The sequence below is a fragment of the Elephas maximus genome, chromosome 1 (assembly GCF_024166365.1).
Source record: "Elephas maximus indicus isolate mEleMax1 chromosome 1, mEleMax1 primary haplotype, whole genome shotgun sequence".
In the NCBI taxonomy this organism is placed as follows: domain Eukaryota; kingdom Metazoa; phylum Chordata; class Mammalia; order Proboscidea; family Elephantidae; genus Elephas; species Elephas maximus.
The window spans coordinates 2030891-2054623 of record NC_064819.1 but is presented as its reverse complement, the minus strand read 5'-3'; the positions used below and the strand labels follow the sequence as shown (position 1 = coordinate 2054623).

The 23733-nt window shown below is 50.1% G+C and overlaps 1 protein-coding gene and 1 non-coding gene across 12 annotated transcripts in view; one reads left to right on the top strand and one right to left on the bottom strand.

The window, feature by feature from the left end:
• The window catches only part of BOC (BOC cell adhesion associated, oncogene regulated), a 92377-nt gene that overhangs the window by 11726 nt on the left and 56918 nt on the right, over nt 1–23733 (bottom strand). For all 11 annotated transcript variants that reach the window (XM_049876577.1, XM_049876586.1, XM_049876536.1 and 8 more), the window contains 5 exons: nt 9695–9841; nt 7229–7372; nt 5194–5487; nt 4631–4903; nt 3208–3515 (listed from right to left, as the gene is read on the bottom strand). In XM_049876577.1, coding sequence (XP_049732534.1) covers nt 3208–3515; nt 4631–4903; nt 5194–5487; nt 7229–7372; nt 9695–9841 — 1166 coding nt within the window. The remainder of the gene's footprint in view (nt 1–3207; nt 3516–4630; nt 4904–5193; nt 5488–7228; nt 7373–9694; nt 9842–23733) is intronic.
• On the top strand, nt 4332–4433 carry LOC126057794 (U6 spliceosomal RNA). Its single transcript, XR_007512873.1, has one exon. It is a non-coding gene; the product is annotated as a U6 spliceosomal RNA (small nuclear RNA).

The following is a 23733-nucleotide window of genomic DNA, read 5'->3' as shown; positions in this document are numbered from 1 at the left end:
GAACGTCCCACATCCTCCACCCTATGAGGTCTCTGCCATTTCACCCCCGCACCCTTGCTCCTGTGGAAACCCTGGTGGCGTAGTGGTTTAGAGCTAGGGCTGCTAACCAAAAGGGTGGTGGTTCGAATCCACCAGGCACTCCTTGGAAACTCTATGGGGCAGTTCTACTCTGTCTTATAGGGTCACTATGAGTCGGAATCAGGGTTACTTTCTTGCTCCTGCCCTCAGGCCTTGCTTAAGACTTAAAAGCTGTGGATAAATTATAATTACTATGGGTTAGACTTTCATGGCTTTGAGTCCCCAGCCCTTTAAATCTAAAGAAAAACATAAAGGGGCTCCAGGTTCCCCCACAAGTGATGCTGGGAGGGTCCTCGTCTCATCCACCCACCTCTCAGGGAAAAGACTCAGCTGCCGGTGGAGCCCCTGGGTGCTGCAAATGGTTAATGCGCTCGGCTGTTAGCCAGAAGGTTGGCCATTCATGTTCACCCAGAGGCATCTCGGAAGAAAGGCCTGGTAATCTAGCCAAAAAATCAGCCCTTGAAAACCCTATGGAGCACAGTTCTACTCTCTGCTGGAAGTGAGCTGAGGTTTGCTGAAGGGAGAAAACAGCTGGTAGGAAGAGCCCTTATCCCCAAGCCGAGTATTCAGATGCAGAACAAAACCTACCATTCAAGGGACAGGGATGTCTAGGCTCATTAAGGTCAGGCTTCCAGGATTTGTTCCAAGGGGAGACGTTTTACAAACCAAGACTCCCCAGAGATGCTAGAAACCCAAACACGGTAGCCAGGGTCTGCAGATGCACCGAAGAAGTGAAGCCGGCCTCACGCACTTGAAAAAGTGAGAAGTAGCCGAATGACTCCCAGTGCCCAGCAAGAGAAGGGGGGTCAAAAAATACAACAGGAACGTTGACATTCGATTTCAAAATCCTTTCTGTGCGATGATCTTTAGGACACGTTAGTCCCTCAAGAAGAAAACTGCTTTCAAGACATAATTTCTGCCTGGCAACACCCGTCCAACAGCTCCGAATGCCCCCGAGGCCGGAGCCTGATAGAAGCCAGATGCAGCTGGGCCTCAGTCCTCTCACTTCCCCTGCACCCCCATCCCTCAGCCCAGCAATGAAAACACGAAACCGGAGGGTCATCAGTCACCGTCACGTGCACTGTGAGGGTGACGTGGCCTCAGCCTTGCACCTCCGGACTCCTGCGCCTGGCCTTTTCCACCTCTGGCCTGAAAATATTCTTGTTATCACGCTGGTTTTTGTCTCCTGGGGCCAAGCGGCACCTGGCCTGCCCTGATCTTTGTCTACAAGTGTGAGATGGAGGTGTTTAGTTACGGGGGACGATAAGGGTTAGTACCAGGCCTGCCCCATCACCTGTGCTGAACAGTGCAGCTTTTTGTTAACAGCTCACTCACAGCAGGCTGAGGGCTAATGAGAAGCTGCCCCCTCGATCTACCTGGGAGGCAGCAGAGGGGCAGGATGGGGCTGCTCTGCCTGAGGTGTATCTTTCCGACGTCACCTGTGTCTCTGTGGACCTGTACAGACCCAAGGTCTTCCGGGAAGGCGGTCGAAGGAAAAGAAGAGCATGAGAGGGGCCAGCTGACTCCAAGGTGGGGGATGGCTTCCGCACAGCCAAGCTTTCCACCACGCCGGGGAGGGTGGGGGAAAGTGGATAAAGGTTTCTAACATGTTTGTCTATTTTCCGTATTTTCTACCAGGTGCGTGTAGCACTTTTGTAAGTGACAATAGCACAAATGCATGATAAAATTCCACATTTTACAACACATGCTATTCCCCACTCAGTAAAATTAAAAAATCCATTTCAGGACAACAATTTCCTACTGTCTAATAGACTTTAGAGGAACCCTGGTGCCATAGTGGTTAAGAGCTACGGCTGCTAGCCAAGAAATGAGCAGTTCAAATCCACCAGGCGCTCCTTGGAAACTCTATGGGGCAGTTCTACTCTGTCCTATAGGGTCGCTATGAGTCAGAATTGACTCGACGGCACGGGTTTTTGTTTTTTTTTAACGGTCTTAGAAGGAGACCCTGGGTGGCGCAAACCATTAAGCACTTGGCTACTAACTGAAAGGTGGTCAGTTCAAACCCACCCAGAGACATCTCAAAAGAGAGGCCTGGCAATCTGTTTCCAAAAACTCAGCCATCGAAAACCCTGTGGAGCACAGTTCTATTCTGACATACACGGGGTCACCATGGACAGCAACTGGTTACTGGTTAATGGCCTTAGAAAGAGAACAGTACACACTTGGGGTGAACAGGGATGTTTTGGAGCACCTTCTTACAGGGAATTTCACGTCCCTGTCCCCTGGGGGGCAACAGCAGGCAAAAGCCGGGCCTTGAGGGAGGGCAGCTGCCTGGCTTCCCCATCCTGCCTCTCAGGACCCAGTGTTGGAGGATGGAGCTGGCTCCCTCTGTCACCGCATCGGTGCTCAGCCAGAGACTCCCTCCCTGACAGCTCTGGGACATTCACCTGGACAAATTACCTTCTGTCAGGAGAAAGAGCTGAGGTCTACACAACACGGCGTACTTTCTGCTCAAACGCCTGCTTGTCCAACCTGAACCATGATGAATTCTGAGAACTGAGGGGGTACTTTACAATGGTGAGAGAAAACATTTGTTCACAAATATCTGCTTGCATTTTCCTGGCTTTAGAATGAGCTCGCCAGGCCAGAATCCCTGTCAGAGCTTACTTTGGTCAAAAAGCAAAGCAAAACAACAACCACGTCAACAAATGACAGGACAGAGGTGAACATGTCTGGTGGTGGCTCATGGGAGACAGTCCTGCTTTCTCTTCTGGGATGGGAGTTGATGTTATTGGCTTCCGGGAAAGAGATGGAGAGGGCTCAGACTTGAAGCTCTTTGCTTAGGTCTGTGTGTGGGGGTTCAAATTCACTCAGAGGCACCTCAGAAAAAAGGTCTGGTGATCTACTTCAGAAAGATCACAGCCACTGACAACCCTACGGAGCAGTTTTACGTGGGGTCGCCATGAGATGGAATCGACCTGACAGCAAATGGTTTGACTTTGCCCCGAGGGCACATCTCACAGCCAGATTCTTGGGTAGAATGGACACTGAGGAGGCAGGAGAGGTCATGACGAGCGCTGGGTTTGCTGCTCCAGGCTGCAGAGGCTCAGGGGTAGGTGGCCAGGAGGTGGCCAGGAGGTGGAGAGACGAGGGCGGCAGGGACTGTACCTTGCGGTGTTTCACCACATAGTAGAGGATGGGCACCGGGCCACCGCCCTCGTGCCGAGGCCGCCACACCAGCTCATACGAGTCAGTCTTGGACGTCCGGGGCGAGCTGAGGATGACAGGGGCCTCGGCAGGAGCCACCTGGCCCTTCTCCCCTGGGCACGGCAGGGAAGCAGACTGCATTCCCGTCAGGGGCCGCTGAAGCCCTGGGTGCCCCCTCAGCAGCTGGTCAGGGCTGCCGGGTCTGGAAGGTGGTGCAGGAGGTGTGGCCACATCTGACTTAGCATCTCGCCACGGCCTCAGGGTGCTGCCTGGAGGACAGAGCAGGAGAGAGAAGGGAAAGAAGAGACATGTTAGTCTCTGCTGTGTTTCTTTGCTGGGCTGCTGCCCTGAGGGAGAAAAGGGGCAGGAGAGCCCTCACCCTCAGGGCCTGGGACGCCCACCACCCACTGGACACACAAGCAGGCTCTGTAGAAGAGAGGCCGGCATCCTGCCCTGCCAGGAGGGAAAGGCATCCTGGACCACACTGCTTAGGCTTGTCCCGCGGCTCCGAGGAGACAGGCCAGGTTCACCCAGACCTGCCTCTTTTCCTGAGTCTAGGCTCCTCTCAAGTGAACGATCTCACTTGGCTCCTGAGGTGCAGGAATGCCGCGCCTTTCGCCTTTCACTCTCACGTCTAGGCTGGGGGTAGGAACATGTCCTTTCACTGTGGGGTCCTAACACCATGGCACAACGTGGCCGTTTCCTCCTTCACTGAGGAGGCGTGGAACTGAGCCATGAAGCCATCTGCAACTCCCTTCTGAGAGCCCGAGAGGCCAGGAGAGGCAGTGCCTCCCTCAGGAGCCCCCCAATACCAGTCTCCCTCAGCCCCACCTCTCCCCACCACAGGATGCTGGCACCCCACAATGCTGAGTCAACATTTCATGTATTTATCTCCAGTTGTTTCCTGGTGGGTTCCACCTGCTTCACGAGAAAGGTTCTTGAGGCGAGGGGTTTTGTCAGGTTTCTCCGCACCCCCATGTTACCCGGCTAGCTCAGGGTGGGCACACAGCAGCTGCTAAATCTGCATGGCTGCTCGTCAAAATGGATTCCATGGCAACCTAGAAGCCCGCAGATTCTGCAAACTAATTTTTCAAAAATATGTGCTTGCTTCGGGAATGATACAGAGAAGATCGGCATGGCCCTGGTGCAAGGGTGGTGCACAAATTCGTGACGCGTTCCATAATTATATAAAAAAAAATACAACAATTAAGTCATTACTGAATTTTTATTAACTCACTTCTGACTTGTTAATAAGTTAAAGTAACTTGGAACTTTCAAAGAAAGCCCACATTTGTCTGTCCTGCATGTTGGGGTACTGAAAGTTCACTGGCAAAGAAAGTTCCATGAATGTTGGGCTGGATCGGGGGCCATGAGGCGCACTCACCAGGCCTGGCGGTCCTCAGCTGGACCACGGCGTGGGCGCTTCCGACTTCGTTCTCGGCCATGCACTGGTAGACACCTTCGTCCTCGGGCCCCACGCTGACCACACGCAGGGCCCTGCGTGACAGGCGGAGGCGCTGGCTGGAGGTGAGGGGTACAGCATTCCTCAACCACAGCACGGAGGGCGGGGGGTTCCCGCGCACCTCACAGGTGAGTTTGGCGCTCTGGCCCCACGGGATGACCAGCTGGGACAGCCCCATGGTGACCTCGGGAGGCTCTGTGGGAAACCAGAGTTGGGTGAGAAGGGCTGGGGAGGCGTCCTTCTTCCCCTTGCTGCCAGTATCTCCTCATGGGAAGGAGGAGGTAAGGAAGGTGTCATGCGCCCCATCAGAGTCATGGTGGGAGGGGGAAGAATGAGGCTGCCAAGACCCTGTGCCATGCACCACCTCTGGGCGTGCCTTCCACCAGGCAGTGGCCCTCTCTGAGCCTCAGGCAATGTGCCTCTAGAAAGGCCCAGCAGAGCAGAGAGGGGCCAAGGAGAAGGAGGAGGCCCGCAGGGACACCCACCGAACACCTGGACGTTGTAGAGGATGACGGCTGCCCCGGGCTCCCCGACCCCATTGTTGGCCATGCAGCGGTAGGTCCCCGAGTCCTCCTCACTGGTGCTGTCGATGAGGAGATTGCTCAGCAGGAAGCGCGTTTTGTTGTAGCCAGCAACGCTGGACCCGTCCTTGGCCCAGGTGACCCGTGGGGGTGGGATCCCACTGGCCACACACTCCAGGATGAGACTCTGCCCTTTGGTGACAATGATGGTCTGGGCCTCTGGGGGGTAGATGATGCGGGCAGCCTCTGCAGTGGAGCCTTGGGGGGCATGGAATGAAGAGCATGTGGGACCAAGACTTCTCACAAAGGGTGCCCTCCTGCCCCACCCAGGGTGGGGGGACAGCCCCAGGAGGCAGCCTATCTAGGTAAAGTGGTAAGTCATTTTGTTCCCTGAGGCCTTGGTTTCCCTGTCTGAAACAAGGAGTTCTTTCTGCTGAGCTCTGTTCTGAGTAATAAATGGGATGATGCAGTAGAGTAGCATCATTGAAGTGCTCGGCTGCTAACCGAAAGGTTGGCATTCAAACCCGCTGTGGCTCTGAGGGAGAAAAGACCTGACAATCTGCTTCCTTAAAGATTAAAACCAAAAGAACCCAAACCTGGTGCCATCGAGTCAATTCCAACTCATAGTGACCCTTTACGACTGAGTAGAACTGCCCCATAGGATTTCCAAGGGTGTGATCTTTGCAGAAACAGATAACCACATCTTTCTCCAGTGGAGCAACTTGTGGGTTCGAACCGCCAACCTTTTTGTTAGCAGCTGAGTGCTTAACCACTGCGTCACCAGGGCTCCCTCCATAAAATTTACAGTCTAGGACACCCCATGGGATAGTTCTACTCCGCCCTATAGGGTTGCTAAGAGTTGGAATCAACTTGAAGACCCCCAACAATGACAGCATCATCCACACTCTTAACTTTGTGTGTTTGCAGAAAGAAAGAAAGAGAGGGTGGAGAGACGAAGAGATGTTGTTTGAATGGTGCAGTGATTTTTTCTGCTTGCCCTCAGTATGTGCACTCTGAGACAGCTTGCCCTCAGTACATGCACTCTGAGACCGAGGCCAGGATCCAGGCCCAGGGGTCTAAGTGCCAAGGGTCTTAGTGAGGGTGACGGATGCCAAAAGCTCTCCTATCTGAGGTCCACAAATGGACAGGGGCCACTAGCCAGGTGCGCAGGGGAGGGAGCAGAGACATTTCCCAGCGCTGGGGGAGAGACTGCATGGAACTTAGTGACTGGCAGGCTGGTCTCCAACTGCTGCTTTCCTCAGGGACCACACGGAGCCAGCCAGCGTGTGCCTGTGTGATTTTCCCTTTATGCGCTAAGCAGGGGCAGACCCGATTTATAAGACCCCACACTTGAACAGTTTGGGATGCCTTCTTTAAGAGAAAGAACACAAAATGACGAATACAAAACCAGACCTGGGGCCCAGGAAAGAAAGGAGCCCGTGAAGTTCAGCTTCATTAGCTTTACGGTCAATCCGCCTGACTCTAAAACCTAACTGTACATCAGATGTGACCCCACGGAATGTGCAAAGTGCCTGAGTAAGTGCTCTGAGAACGTCGCTGCTGTTTCCACATTACTGCAGCAATCCTGTGAGGGAGCTGTGGGGTGCCCTCAGCAGGGGGGGCAGTGTGGGCCTGACCTGCCTGACCCCAGGCAGAGCCACAGGTCTGGGGCCTCACTGGCCTATACAAATGCAACCTCACCTGTGCACACACCCTGGGCAGCTGAGGGAGCTCCAGACCTTCCCTCCCCAGCACACACATCCCCACAAGCCCCCTCTCACAGTCTGCAGTGTGCAGGCAGGAGGCAGGCGACAACCCCACAGTGCTAATGTGACCCACCGGAGCCAGGCCGTGAGCTGTGAGCCCCACCTCCGTCCTGGATGCCCCACTGACCTGCATCCTGCAGCCACCCCCCAGAGAATGAGAGCTGGTGTTTTGAGGCCCCAGGGTCTCCCTATCAGCAGGACCCCTCCACCGGGGGCGAGGGCCTGGTCCTTACGGCGCACGCGCAGCCTGTCGCCAGAGCCAGAGGTCTTCACCTCCTGGGTCACTGGGTTGTAGGCGGCACACTTGTACATGCCCTCGTCCTCCTGGCTGGCGTTCACGATCTGGAGGTTCCCAGATGGCATGATCAGGTAGTTATCTGAGGGAACAGCAGGACAGGGGCAACATGGGGATGAATCAGGGCCCAGAATACTGCACTCAGCAGCCCCCTTTCTTTTTTTTTTTCAGTTTCTCATACAAAAATTTATATACACCTTTTTTTTTTTATATATATACTTGTAGTTGCTCTCCCACTACTGAGATAGCACACTCTCTCCACTCTGTATTCCTTGTGTCCATTCAGCCAGCTCCTGCCCCCTCTGCCTTCTCATCTCCCTCTCCAGGCAGAAGTAGCCCACATAGTCTCAAGCGTCTCCTTGAGCCAAGAAGCTCACTCCTCACCAACATCATTTTCTGTCTTATAGTCCAGTCCAATCCCTGTCTGAAGAGTTGGCTTTGGGGATGGTTCCTGCCTTGGGCTAACAGAAGGTCTGGGGACCATGACCTCTGGGGTCCTTCTAGCCTCAGTCAAACCATTAAATTTTGTCTGTTTAAGAGAATTTGAGGTCTGCATCCCACTACTCTCCTGCTCCTCCAGGGATTTTCTGTTGTGTACCCTGTCAGGGCAGTCATCGGTTGTAGCCGGGCACCATCTAGTTCTTCTGGTCTCAGGCTGATGTAGGCTCTGATTTACGTGGCCCTTTCTGTCTCTTTAGCAGCTCCCCTTCTTAAGTGTTACCCACAGAGGTCAGGGGTCAGGTTGGACAGGAGCCAGGAGCTTATGTACACTGAGTCCCAACAAGCCCAAACCTAGAATGCTAGTCTCCCCGTGAGACTGCGGTGAATGGGGCTGAAGAGCCAGGGTGAGGAACTAATCAATCAACCAGCTGATACACTAGCTGACTAAGTGCTGAGTCAGTACACAGGTCTGCAGGAGAGCAGTCAGTCTATACTCCCAAGGGAGCTGGGGGAGGGTAGAAGGAGTAGGATTTTGGGTCAGCCAGGCCTGGGTCAAGCTCTGGATCTGCCAGGAACTAACTGTGTGACCTTGGGCAACTTAGTCACCCTCTCGGATCCTGCTTCATTTGTGAAATGGTGTAATGTGTGGAGCTGTTGTAAGGATCGAGGGGCCCCTGCTACATACTTGGGAGATGAGATGACCACTCCTGCAAGCCACCAGGAAGGAGGGACAGCCACGGTCCCAGCTCTGAGCCATCCTCACTAGAAAGGATATTCTAACCCCAAACCACTGCCCTCTTCACAATTACCACTGACACCCTTCCCTCTGCATCACTGGTCCTGGGGGCTTTGTCTGCGCCTGGCTGAGGGACGCCATGGCAGTGGGGCCCCAGGGTGTGTTCAGGTTCATGAAACAAGGGGCAGATTCCTAGCTTCCGGACACCAGTGACGGGGTGGCTTTCAGCTTCTCGACACCAGTGACGGGGTGGTTTTCAGCTTCCTGGACACCAGTGACGGGGGTGGCTTTCAGCACTGGTCTACCTGAGAACCGTGGTGTCCCTGTACTCCAGACTCGCCCAGCCAGGTGCCTGCCTGCCACTGGGCCACCTTGCGGAGTGGGAAAAGCCCCTGACCCCCCTTCTCCGCTCAGTCTCCAGTTATTTCAGAGTGGTGGGAAAAGGGTTTTTACCTTTTTAAAGAAATAGTCTTCTGTATTTTCTAAAACTTCTATAACGAACATACATCCTTTCATAACCAGAAATAACCAGAAAATGTTAACAAAAATATTTTAAATGAAGTGAGTAAGAGGCATACGTTTTGAGCTGTGGGGTCTGGTAAAGAAGGGGCCGTTGTGGGAAGAAGCTTTGTCTGGAGGGACAACCTCCCCTGAACCCAGCACCCTATAAACCAGGCCTTGGCATCCCTTGGACCAGACACCGGGTTCACCGCTGGCTGGGCAGGAAGTGGCAGGTGCTGTGAGAGGTGACATGTCTCAGTTACTAGGAAAACTGTGTGTGTGTGTGTGTGTGCGTGTGTGAAAAATCCAGTTCCATTGAAAAGACCTTGTGCTGTGTGAGGAGTTGGGGAGCAGTTTCCCCCTGAAGCTCCAGGAATGGCTAGATTTGTGGGGCGACATTTCTGTGTGTGCTTGGTGGAGGGAGTGTGCCCGGAAGAATCTGGAGCCAGGTGCTGAAAGCCCTGATCACATGGCAGCAGTTTGGCAACAACTTCCAGGACCTCAAAGAATGAAGAAATGCCTCATAATGGGCAGAGGCCCTCTAGAGCAGAAGCCAACTCCTTTAGGATCCTATAGAGCTAAATAGCATGACAGAAGGCAGCTGAGCAGCAGTGTGAGGACTAGGGGTTTGGAGCCAGCAGCAGGTGACCCAGTTTTGTTGGGCAGGGGGCAGTCGGAGGAGGCTAGCTTCCTTCCTGACCTGGAAGCCCTGCCCTGCTTGCTCACCTCGAGAGGCCTCCAGCCACTCCTGTTTGACGCTGTATCGGACCTGGGCCTTCGGGTGGCTCTCCGGCAGATGGCAGGCGATGACTGCCGTGTTCCCCTCGTCTACTTCGATCACGTGCTGTGCATCTAACTTGAAGTCCTGGAGGTCTGCGGAGACAAGGGAAGCTGCTGGCTGGGCCTCAATGGCGGACAGAGACAGCGTAACATTTTGGGGGTAGGCTTGTGCCATGAGGTCTTCATGTCACATAAAAGGCTGCAGAGCCTCACACGCTGGGGGATTGCCAGCAGGGGTGGTGTGAGCCCGCCCTCCAGCCTCCTGTTGTCTGTAGGAGCTTACAGGATGGAATGTGATGGCTCCATGAGCTGAGCACTGTGTGGGGCTGGAGTGGGTGGGCCGGGGGAGAGAATTCCATCAGGAGGTGCCTCTGACACAGACCAGCCCTTTCTGTTACACTGAGACAGGATGGGGGTGAGCTGGCAGTGCTGGTCAGCACTACTCAGCCTGGCTGTGAGTAGATCATGATCGAGGTACCAATGTCCCGGCACAGCAGTGGAGGCTTAGTTGAGGCTTCTGAGGGAGGTTGGCAGGAACAGCAAAAGAGAACGCTGATGTCTTTTCTCCCATTCAATCAAGAACAAACTTCCCAAGTTCTCCTCAGACATCTACAGTGGAAAGCACCAGGTCTGAGAACCATCCACTATGGCCGTAATTAGACCAGAAGGCTGATTCCTGCTACTCAGGTGCTGCACTCAATGTCATGGCCAATCCGATGGATGACCTGGCTGGCCCTCAGGGTGGGTGGGAATCTGTGGATGCTCTAAGAGTTTTCTAAGGCAAGGAAAGTTCTCCCGGCCCAGCAGGAAGCACCCTGTGTGGCTTAGTGACAGTGCAATGTGGGGAGTCAGGGCTCCTGACTACAGGCTGAAATCTCTGGCAACATCACGGCTGTGTCTCCCGACTCAGCTTGGTGATGGTGAGCCTGGGATCTAGACTGGGAAAGGATGGAGACCCATCTGGAATGACAGTGGGATGCTTCCCAAACAATCCAACAGCCCAAACACTGTATCAGCCAAATCGCTGATGTTGCTGAACAAAACAGAGGCCATTTGTGCAACAAAACTGCATTCCAAATTTGGTTTTCAGGATCCTGGCTGAATTTAAGAGAAGAAATAAAACTAACGGCAAATTAGATAAGAGAAATGAAAATACTTCTTATTATTTCTCCTCAGAAAAATATTTAAAAAGCCCTGGAGACGCCCCGTCTGAATGCTGACCACACCAAACTCTGCTCCTGAGAAGGGATACCATCAGCGCTTATAGCAACTTCACTGCAAGACTCCACCTGCCTGTTCCGTTGTTTCCACAGGAGACCCAGAAAGGCAATGGGAGCAGGAGGGAGTCAGGTTTCTCACAGAAGACAAGAGTAATCACCAAAAACAAACTACTGTCACCACAGGAGAGCTGGTGATCAAGGCACTCAGTGAGGTCAGGAGGCTTCCATTTAATGGAACTTTCCAGAAGCTCTTCTTCCAGCCAAGCCAGGGCAAGAAAACTCTTGTTTCTCTGATTACAATACTAGACTGTGAGCATTTTGTGGGCAGGGACCAAGTCGTGTTCATACTTGTGTCCCTGGAACCTAACCCAGGGCCTGGCCCCAGCAGACACCGAGTAAACGCTGAATGAATGAATGAATATCTTGGAAGCAGGGCCCCACAAGTCAGGATATGAGGTGACTATTCACGTTGTCAATGAACTCAAATGCCCTAGCTGGGTTTGGTCTACACCGTGAGCTGAAGGACAGGTGCCTCGCACAAATGTTCAGTGAACGTTTGACCTAAGCACAGCCAAGGGAAGCTACCGTGAAAACAGAATGTTTCTTGAGAAGTTACTTCTTGGGTCCCAGGAAAGGGGTGAAATAGGTCTAACAAACGTGGAGTAAGAAACATACTTTCTCAAGTGGTGGGGCATAAATGACGACAGATGGCCTGATCGAATCCACTCTTCCCACTGGCCTATCCCACTATCTGGGCTGAACAAGCACTGCCCCAGGTCAGGGTGAGATCTCAGCCATATTCCTGCTTTTAGGTGAGTGTACGACACCCTGGGCTTTTAAATAATCATTTCACCATTATTTAATTTTGTGTGTGTGATATCTGACCCTAACTAAATTACAAATTCCTGGTGGGCCGCCAAGTAGTTTTGCACCCCAGTTTTGAGCCCCATGGTACAGTACTCAGGACACAGCAGTGCTCTCTGAGTCCTTGCTGAATGAATACACAGTCTGGAAGGCTGGGCGGGAGGCCAGCTTCACAGGCCTGCAGCCTACGTCGTCCGCAGGGCCTGCACTCGGGAGGCCCCACGCCTGCTTTAATGTTCTGCTGTCACTGTCTTAAAATTCTTAATAGTGTTTGAACAAGGGACCCTGCATTTTCATTTTGCACTGGGCCCTAAGAATTACATAGTCAGCTCTGGCTGAACCTCTCAGCTAAGATAGCTTACAAGGTTTTACTCAGAGAGGGGGAAGATTTGGACTAGGGGAGAAGGTGGATGGGCTGTGCTCACATATTCTAGCTAAGTCGTGCTTACTCTGTTTTTCAAAAGCTATGCACTAAAAAAACACCAAAGCTCTAATCCTCTTTCAGGACAGTACGCCCTGTACCTGCCATGTCAAGAGGCTCCTCACAAAGCAAGCTATGAGTGACTGCACGCTCAGGGCCATCCGGAAAATTCCTCAGTCACTGAGGGATACTCTCTTCCACGGTCTAATAAACCTACAACTACTCCACCAAAAAAAAATTTTTTTTTTTCTTTCTTCTGTTTCTTTGCATCATTCTAAGGAAATTTGCCTTAGGCACGAATACACTTAAACCTAGCAGATCATTTTGCAAGAAAGATGTGAGCCACTGAAACGAGTTTGGCATCAGAATGCCATCTCCACGTTAATGGCCCCGGGCTGCGACCCCACTGGTAATTAAGGGCTTATCTAGACACAGAGCACGCACTGTTGCAGGCACCCACGGCACAACCCAGGATGAGAGAACTCTGTGCCTCCTTCGGCGGCTCTTGGTTCCTCTGCACCCCTCACAACTGCTGGTTCGAGACAGCAGGCTGTGTGGTTGGGAAGGCACAAAGCTGGACACTGTCATCCCACAGCTGCACAGCCCCTCTGTTCTGATGCCAACATGTGTGCAACAGCCCGTGTGGGCAGGATCGAGGGCACCCAGCTGGGCGTCCGGCTTCCTGAGAGGGCAGATGACAGGCAAGCCTTCCTGGCTTCAAAACAAGCAAGAAGCAGTATGGTCGCTGGCCCTGTCCCCACCCTGTGCTCCTAAGCTTAAGCCTTAGCTGTCTCTTCACTAGACAGTTGCTCCCAATTTGGCTGCTGGAGCAAAACTTGCATTTCCCTGAGGGATCAAAGGCAGAGTGGCGAAGTGATAAATTATTTGCAAAGCAAACTACCCCCTTCCCCAGTGTTTTTCAGCAGAAAGGAGGCCAGGGAGGAGTGGAGACTCCATGATCAATAGGAGCCAGGCAGCCATCAGACAGGCAGAGGTAGAGAAGGGCACTAGTTGGCCATGTAGGAAGGAAACCAGCCTGTTCTCCGGCCCCTTTGTCTGCAAAGCCGTTTTCCTGGCCACATCCCTTCCCTGGGCGGCTCAGCCGGCTTCACCAGGACTTCAGGGGACGGGCTCTTCAATTACAAACAGAGTTACTAGGCCTCCCTGCAGAACTACGGATCTGGTTTCATGGGGAAATGGTTTGACAGGGCACCTGTCCTTGCCCGTCGGCTGGTGTGTTTGGGAAATCCATTAGCGGAATGGATTTGCAGCTTTAATCCCCTACCCTTCCCTCATGCCCCCTTGTGCACCCTCTGGTGCCTTTTTCCAGTGACTTTATTCACTTGTCCGCATTAATCCAGTGCCAACAGGCCAACTCTTGTTTCTCAGCTCTCAACAGGTCAGGAGCCCTGGTCTTAGGGGCCTTGTCTGAGCTTAATGACCTTTTCTTGCCACAGAACTTGGTACTTTCTGAGAAAGCCCATAATGTTTTAGGCTCCATACACAAGCCTGCCCCATTCCTTCCTTCTACGAGCTTGGTCTTAAGGGGAGATGTATATTCTGATATACCACTTCTGAGGAACCCCTGGATACATACTACAGAGCATGGAATGTGTTCTGTGTTTCCTGTTCACACGTACAGAGTACACCAGGCACGTGCTCTCTTGGCCACAGTAACAACGAAGGCAAACAGAAGACTTCTAGAAGCTTGCGATGTAGCTGCCTTCAGCAGGATCTTATGCAAAACTACAAACTGGACAAATTTTATCTCGAGCCCTGTTTTAACCTTCTCACCACCTCCCTAGTATAGATCCTTCCTTTATTAATAAAGGCTCAGCAAAGCTATGCATCAAATCACAATATTTGATGTCTACTTATGCCTTTATATAACACGAATTTTCAAATCTTAACAACAGTCTTATCCACCTGAATTTCCATGAACTTTATACTTCCAGTTACAGGGTTTAAGCGATACGATGTGTTCCAGCAAAACGACCATGTATCTCATAGACCTAATAATCATTTTCAGGGGGCTTCTTCATTTGACCCCGTTTTCCCTGATCCACCTTCAGGTCATCAAAGTTCAATTCTGTTTAAGCCAGAAGGTGGGCAAGACAGTACCTTGGACCAGATGCTTCGTGGGGTTACCAACATCCCCATCTCCAGGAGCTCAGCTGGACACTTAAAAAACAGTTTAGTATGTTTTGTTATGTATATATGAACCATAATAAAATTTAAAACAATAATTTAAATAATAAAATAAATCTTAAAAAAAAAAAAAGTTTGGCCTTCTACCCATCCAGACAATTCTCACATATAATCCTGTCCCCCTTCCTGCTCGTCCTTCAGGATCAAGGCAAGCCTGTGCTCACTGCTGAGCTTTGGACAGGCTCCACCAGATGGCGGGGGCATCACACTGGGCTGGCGTGGCAATGCTGCTGGGCAGCTCAGCAGCCTCGCGGCCAGGGCAGCTTTCTGGACTGGCTGATAATTGTGTTGTTCAGCTCTTCTGGCGTCCAAGCCCCTGTGGTGGCTTGCTGGGTCTATGGCTAATGCTACAAAGCCCAGAGTGCTTTTGCCCTACTGGAGCACAACTCTGTGGCATGCTAGCCCCAGGGGCCTTTCCTCCAATCTCAGCCCTTTCTTGAAAGACAGCAAAGGTGCAGGGGAAGTTAATACCAGCCTTCTCTGCAGAACGCTGGCCTCGCTGCTGCACTGCCGGACTTGGATTTGAGTCTGCGGAGGGCAGGGTGTGGGCGCTGTCTCACTGCGTGGCCTCTGGCCATGTGGGGCACTCCTATGCCCCAACTGCTTGACCACTGGACAGAGACTCACAACGCTATTCTCCATCCCCGCCCCCGAAGTGGCCTGAGGAACCATCGCTTGGCACGACCCCAAGGCTAGTCCTCTGAAATGAAGTGTTCTGCACGACCCCAAGGCTAGCCCTCCAAAATGAAGTGTTCTGCAAATGGAAAACCACAGTGGTCATCTGCTAAGGATGTGGAGAAACTACAGAAGCAGAGAAGAGGCTGGAGCCCCATGGTGCTTTCAGAAGGTCAGAACGCCTGGCACATGGTGAGGGGACAGTGCTGACTGTGGACTGGGCAAGCATTTCAGAAGCCACACATGCTGGACAGTGATTAAGTCCACTACCAGTCTGTAGCCCTGGCACACAGACCACTGAAGCCAAACCCAGCTGTATCCCACAAGGCTGGGCAAAGCCAGAACACTCTGTAGTCAGCACTCGGCACAACCCCATCTCTCCAGGCGTCACTGATCGATTCATTCAGCCAGCCAGCCAGGCACTGCGGAATCCTGCCTATCAGTCCAGGCACTGCGGAATCCTGCCTATCAGTCCAGGCACTGCGGAATCCTGCCTATCAGTCCTGGCACTGCGGAATCCTGCCTATCAGTCCCGGCACTGCAGAAGACACAAAGAGGATGTGGTTCCTAAGCAGAGAGTTTGTAACCTGAGAGATAAGACAAACAGACAACACACAAGGCGGGATATAATAATTCCTTCTGTTTCTGTTAAGAGTGGTGTCTCCATCCTGCTCTGATGAGTGGTGTCTTGGGGCTTAAAAGCTTGTGAGTGGCCATCCGAGACACAGCTATGGGTCTCTTCCAGTCTGGAGCAAAGGAGAGTGGGAAAAAAAAAACAAAAACAAAGACTCAAGGAAGCAATGAGTTCAAAGGACTAGTGGACCACATGAACCACAGCTTATACGACGACCCTGAGACCAGAAGAACTAGATGGTGCCCGGCTACCACTACTGAGTGCTCTGACTAGGATCACAACGCAGGAGAAAAAAGCAGAACAAAAAATCAAATTCGTAAAAAAGACCAGACTTACTGGTCTGACAGAGACTGGAAGAACCCCCGAGACTACGGACCCCGGACACCCTTCTGACCTGGAACTGAAGCCATTCCTGGAGACTATCTTCTAGCCAAACAACAGGCAAGCCCACAAAACAAACAGTTAACACCCGAGAGGAAAGTGCTCCTTAGAACGATTAATTATACGGGATCAAAACTGCAATATTTGCCCAAAAGCAAAGATGAGAAGGCAGGAAGGGGTAGAAAATCAGGATAAAAAGAAACAGGGAGCCCAGGGTGGAAATGGGGAGAGTGCTGACACATTGTGGGGAATGATGGCAAGGCCATGAAATATTTTATGTATAAGCTATCAAATGGGAAGCTAATTTGCTCTGCAAACTTTCACCTAACGAACAATTTAAAAAAAGTGATGTCTGTAAGCATGGCCCCCCACCTCCACCAGCATTTCTGCCTGCCAGCTGACTGTGGTCTACAGAGAAACTCAGAAAGGGGTTCAGCAGAATGAGCACTGTTCCTCCCCCTGCAGGCCAGGAGAGTGGAGGAATACATTTTTCCTGGCTGGCCAACTGCAACAAAAATCCTGGCTCTGGAGCCGTCTCCTGACAGCCATGGAAACATGACAGGAGATTTCTCAAACACACTTGCTGATGAAAGCAAGGCATGCTCTCTCTCATTTAAATAAAAACAGTTTCCATGGAGGAAAAAACAAAAAAAACACCTTTGCAGATGCCAAGTACATTCGTCATTAAATCCTGCGCCTTTTCTTCTTTGAGTTCAGAAAGGGATTGGCCCCAGATTTGAGCGGGGGAGAAAGCTGAGGAAGGGGAAGAGATGAAAGTCCTAGGCTAATGAGGGCAGAACATCAAAGTTGGGAAGGGAGGGAGAGATCAGGGAGGTAGCCAGAAGAGGACAGGAGGCATACAAGGAAGAGTATGAGAGGAAGAAGGCAGAATAAAAAGAACCCATTTTGCAATGTTATTAAATGACTTACAATAAATTGGCCTAATGCTTCAAGAATTTCTTGGCTTGACACAATTAAAATATATATATTTTAAAAAGACATAATAAGAGGGTGAGAAATGTGATTAATCCTTGAACGCTAGTCAAGGCAGGGAGCCATGTCTCCATCGAGTCTGGCAGCCAGATGAACTCGGAAGATGTCTGCAGACCATCTCATTTATCTGATTTCAGTGCTGCTCTGAGGTAGGGCTGGCCAGCAGAACTGGGGACTTTCTTTTGGACTAGATGAAGGACTGAAATGGTTTGAAAAAAAAAATACACTGAAAAAAAGAGAGAAGAAAAAAAGGATTTCCTTGCCAGCAACCCACATCACACATATTTCTCTGATCAACCAAATGTAAACTATAAACTTAGCACTGGGAAAATTAATGTGAGCCCCGGTGGTCTGGACTCATCAGAGCCGGAGCTGGATTCTGGCACAGCCAACGGCAGAGCTGGCGGGCTGCACAGGAAGAGAGGGAGGAGGACAGGGGGCTGAAGCGCTCAGAGGGAGAAAGGAGACTCCTTCAGCGGGGCCCCTGGAAACGGAATTCCAGATGGCAGAGGCTCGGGCAGTGTCCTAAGGAAGTCAATCCACCCACGGTGGTTCCCGCTTTTTCCACCCTCACACCTGAGGAATTCTGATCCCATCCAGCCACCACCTCTGATGGTGCCTGTGAAGTGCCAGGTGGGCCACAGAGCCACATTCACAGGTATCTCCCTCCGGAGGTCCTCAATTTCTCTTCAGTAGCCTTCCATGCTTCTGACATCCATCATTTTTTTCTTAATCCTACCTGAATTTATTTGCATCTTCAATCTGTCTGTATCCCGAGTTCTTCCTTTGTCCTTTCTTCTCTATTTCCTTAAAACTTCTAACATCCTAGAATTTGGTGAAAAATCCTTGTTCACCTTCTGCATACCCTTTTTGACCTTCCAGACTTCAAACACATCTTATCTGGAAGGCTTCCTCTTTCTAGACATCCACGGAGGGCCTTTGGTGTGGGGGGCCTGTGTAATGCACTGTGGATGCAGGGGTGACTGAGAACAGTCCCTGCCTCCAGGGGAGACTATCTAGGAGAGGGCGAGGGATGCAAACTTTGGGTGGTAAGGAAGCTTCAACGGAAGAACATGCTTCAGGTTTGGGAAGGCACATGGTCACAGATTGCTAGAGAAGATACTTGCATCTTGAAAACTGAGAAGGAGTTAGTTAATTCAAGGGAGGCGGGAGCTGTCTGGGGAAAGAAAAGGAGGGGGGAGGAAGTGTGGGAAGGGAAGGGAAGGTAAAACGCCGTAGGCAGACGGACCACCATTCCAAAGCAAAGGTAAAGCGCACCATGAGTTGACAAAGTGGCCGAGTTGGCTAAGCCTAGAATGTGTGACGTGAGGACAACAGTGGGAGGCGGGGCTGTGAGATGCACTTGCGTTTCATGCTGTGGTTCCAGGTGTCATCAAATGTTAGTAAGTGGAAGAGAACCAGAATCCCTCAGAATTAAGCACAACGCTATTTTCTCTCTACAGGGGAAAAATGGCCATTTTTGCCTCAGCAAGTTTTTTTCCTTTTGCTCACTTTTTTTTTTTTTTTAAAGACAAGTAATAATCCTTAGGTATGAACACTTTGTCACTTTGTCCCATTCACAGGGCAGGCTCATCATTCTGCAGGTCCCAGGATTCTTGCCAGATTCCAAAAATGGTTGGAAGTCTAAAAAGCAAGGTCCAAGTAACAACCCCTAACTTTTCCACACACACACACAAAACGAGGAGCCAGGGGACTCACCTGCTCCCTTGGTTTTCTCTTTTTTATCTTAAATGAATCATCCTGCATCATGTTCCATAAAGGATCCCAGTGATTTCAAGCCAGCAAATCAGCCCGTCCCTCACCTTCCTGTGTAAAAGGCTCCTCCAGGTTTGTTCTGGATCATCAGATCTATGGTCTGTACACGCTTAACCCACTATGTGGCTGATCCTCTTCTCTTCACTTAGGAAATGTACTTAGGTTTTCATTTAAGCCCATGGCTGTGTGTGCAGTGAATGGGTTGAGAGTGGGGAGCAGTGGGGAGGGGTGCAGGGGTGGATTATCCAATAGGCCAGGTAAGCACAGCACTTACCTTGCTTACCATATCATCTATAGTGAGCCATTTCACATTTTTTCACCACATCAAAGATTCTGCTTCTAGGCATGGCTGGCATTTCTCTCTTTCTCCCAACCCCACAGCACTTTTCCTACAGAATCAAAGCCTCTTCAAATTTACAATCCCTAATGGGGTGGATGGTCCAGTGAGCAAGGTAAGTAAGCAGGTGCTTATTGTGCTTAGTACCTAATCTGTAGTGAACAATTTCACATGTGTTTCACCACATAAAACATGTGAAACTGCTCACTACAAATTAGGAAGTAAGCACCAAGAAGCCCATGCTTACCTTGGTCACTGGGTCCTTGGCATATTCCTGGTAGAAGACCACCACAGACTTGAGGTCTTGATTTGGTAAATATGGACAACTGCTAACTATGGAATTAAGACCCTGAATGTCTGCAGTAAACCTTGGCTACCAAGATGCAGAGCTTGCACCATGGGGTGTCTGGGTACTTGACTAGCACTGCTAATGCCATTTGAAGATTTCACCAGAACATCAGGGGAAATTCTTGTGAGGTATGAATTTCTGCCCACCCCACTTTTACTCGAATCCAGTAGGAAACGGAAAGGGTTAATGCAACTTTAGGAGCCCTCTGGGTGGTGCAGATGGTTAAGCAATGGGCTATTAACCGCAAGGTTGGGGTTTGAGCCCGCCCAGAGGTGCCTCAGAAGAAAAGCCTGGCAATCTGCTTCTGAAAGGTCACGGCCATGAAAACCCTGTGGAGCATAGTTCTTCCCTGAAATACATGGGTTGCCATGAGTCAGAGTCAGCTCAACAGCACTGGTAGTGAGACTTGGGCCTAAAGCTCTATATGACACTCCTTATTTCATATTTAGATATTCAAGTTGTTTAGCATCTTTTGTGTCTAAGCTACCTTTCAGTAATTTTCTTGCCCAAATAGTGAAGTAAAATACACATAATTTATGGTATAAGCAGCTACATTTCAAACCCAAACTAGGTCTCCTCTTCCAACTACTATAGCGCAGAGGCTGACTCATGCTCACCCTGGCGAGTGTCTTCAGCCCCAGCTTTAAGCTGCAGGCCCCTTCCCCTCTAGGGACAGCTCAGGAAGCCACCTGTGTTTTCTTTCCTGCCCCAGCTCTTCTTCCCACAGCCACCCCTTCATCCCCAAAGCAAAGAGCTTGCATAATTCCCTGAGAAGCACAACACACAAATGTTTTCCCAGTAAGAACCGAATGGCTCCTTCTTGTTTTGTCAGGGAGCCACTGGCTGACTGAACCAGTCTGGGGTGGGGGGAGACATAGGGTTAGAAAAAACACTCTAAGGTTTCCTCTCTTAATTAGAAAACATGCATTCCCAAAGGCAGAAGAGATAAGAAACAGTGGGAGCTGAAGAAGGGGGGATGAAAGGGGAATGGGATGAGGCAGGGAGACAGAGAAGCACAGGTGGTTACATTAACAATCTGCTTGGACTCCCTTTGGAGATAAAAAGCCCCTAAGTACACAATGTGAGAGCTGAATTCAGCCGGTGAAGGCCTGAGAAAGGTATGTGAGGAATCAAAAGAACTAGAGATAAAGCTTGTCCCACGCACATTCTTCAAGGCTCAACTCCCAGGTCTTCCTCAACCCCCAGAAACTGCCATGAACCACTGCTACTACCTGAGCTCCATTAACACCTTTTACATCTCTACTAGGCCACTCCTAGTAAAAGAACAGTAAAAGAACTGAGCAGAAGATTTCAAAAGTCCTCTCCAGGAGACAAAATAAAGTATTATAATGACATGTGCAAAGAGCTGAGGATGGAAAACCAAAAGGGAAGAACACGCTCAGTGTTTCTCAAGCTGAAAGAACTGAAGAAAAAATTCAAGTCTCGAGTTGCAATAGTGAAGGATTCCATGGGGAAAATATTAAATGACGCAGGAAGCATCACAAGAAGATGGAAGGAACACACAGAGTCATTATACCAAAAAGAATTAGTAAATATTCAATCATTTCAAGCAGTGGCATATGATCAGGAACCGATGGTACTGAAGGAAGAAGTCCAAGCTGCTCTGAAGGCATTGGTGAAAAACAAGGCTCCAGGAATTGATGGAATATCAATTGAGATGTTTCAACAAACAGATACAGCCCTGGAGGTGCTCACTCGTCTATGCCAAGAAATACGGAAGACAGCTTCCTGGCCAACTGACTGGAAGACATCCATATTTATGCCTATTCCCAAGAAATGCGATCCAACCAAATGTGGAAATTATAGAACAATATCATTAATATCACATGCAAGCAAAATTCTGCTGAAGATCATCCAAAAACAGCTGTAGCAGTATATCAAAAAGGAACTGCCAGAAATTCAGGCCAGTTTCAGAAGAGGACGTGGAACCAGGGATATCATTGCTGATGTCAGATGGATCCTGGCTGAAAGCAGAGAATGCCAGAAGGATGTATACCTGTGTTTTATTGACTATGCAAAGGCATTTGACTGTGTGGATCATAACAAATTATGGATAACACTGCAAAGAATGGGAATTCCAGAACACTTAATTGTGCTCATGAGGAACCTTTACATAGATCAAGAGGCAGTTGTTCGGACAGAACAAGGGGATATTGATTGGTTTAAAGTCACAAAAGGTGTGCATCAGGGTTGTATTCTTTCCCCATACCTATTTAATCTATATGCTGAAAAGTAATCCGAGAAGCTGGACTATATGAAGAACGGGGCATCAGGATTGGAGGAAGGCTCATTAACAACCTGCGTTATGGAAATGACACAACCTTGCTTGCTGAAAGTGAAGAGAACTTGAAGCACTTACTAATGAAGATCAAAGCCCACAGCCTTCAGTATGGATTGCACCTCAACATAAAGAAAACAAAAATCCTCACAACTGGACCAATGAGCAACATCATGATAAACAAAGAAAAGATTGAAGTTGTCAAAGATTTCATTTTACTTGGATCCACAATCAACAGCCATGGAAGCAGCAGTCAAGAAATCAAAAGACGCATTGCATTGGGCAAATCTGCTGCAAAGGACCTCTTCAAAGTGTTGAAGAGCAAAGATGTCACCCTGAAGACAAAGGTGCGCCTGACCCAAGCCATGGTATTTTCAATCACATCGTATGCATGTGAAAGCTGGACGATGAGTAAGTAAGACCAAAGAAGAGTTGACGCCTTTGAATTGTGGTGTTGGCAAAGAATATCGAATATACCATGGACTGGACGATGAATAAGTAAGACCAAAGAAGAGTTGACGCCTTTGAATTGTGGTGTTGGCAAAGAATATTGAATATACCATGGACTGCCAAAAGAACGAACAAAGTGTGGCCAGAATGCTCCTTAGAGGCAAGGATGGCGAGACTGCGTCTTACGTACTTTGGACATGTTGTCAGGAGGGATCAGTCCCTGGAGAAGGACATCGTGCTTGGCAAAGTACAGGGTCAGGGGAAAAGAGGAAGACCCTCAAAGAGGTGGATTGACACAGTGGCTGCAGCAATGAGCTCAAACATAACAACGATTGTAAGGATGGCGCAGGACTGGGCAGTGTTTTGTTCTGTTGTGCGTAGGGTCGCTATGAGTCTGAAGGGACCGGATGACACCTAACAACAACAGGCCACTCCGGTCTGATGTGCTTTACGGCTAACGTGTTACTCCAGCCACCCTGGTCTGCTACGCTTTACGGCTAACGTGTTACTCCAGCCACCCTGGTCTGCTATGCTTTACGGCTAACGTGTTACTCCGGTCCACCTTCTCCACTAGTCTGAGGGAGCGTCCACGGCAGGGGCCGGGTTTTGTCCTGCGCTACTGAGAATTCTAAATACTACCCGATTCCCAGGCACCAACCTCCGGAACATGCAGACGCAGAACTCAGACCAGAAAGTGAGTGGTTTGCTATTGCCAAAGTGGAACTCGTGAACCTTGGTCTCATCTTATTTAATAAGTTTTTAGGAATAGAACATGCTGTTACACGGTGAAGTACTGAGGAAGAAACTGAATATTAATTGTGGCAAGAGAATACGTTCTTGGAAGATCACTGTAGTGATTGCTGGAAATGAAAGAAATTCTATCTGCCTCTCTCTTTCTCTGTCTACCTATCTACCTACCCACCTACCTACCTACTTACATACCTATCTGCCCACCTACCTACCTACCTACCTATCTTTTATTTATTTACTTATTGCTTGCTTGCTTATTTCTCCTCTTATTCTCTCCACCCCTCCATTCTACAAAGGATTTGAAGTGGCTTGTCAAGATATATTCTATAAAATATAATCTTTTAAAGTCAAAAGTCAAGGCCCAGAAAAACATAAAGTGCTTACGGCAAATTAGAATTCAGACATGAAGGATCTGATGAGATTGCCAAACATGAACCACAGTTTTGTGTCTGAGATGCCTGTGGCTGCAGCGAATCCTAAGGACAAGTCTAGGCAAAGGCAAGAGGGCTTGATAAAACTATTCCTGCAGCCAGGAAGGAGCCGTGATGATGGGGTCTCTGTGCCTGGTTCTCCAACGGCACAGCTTCATTCAAGACACAAAAAGTCCAGAGGGCTGAGGAAAGCCTGT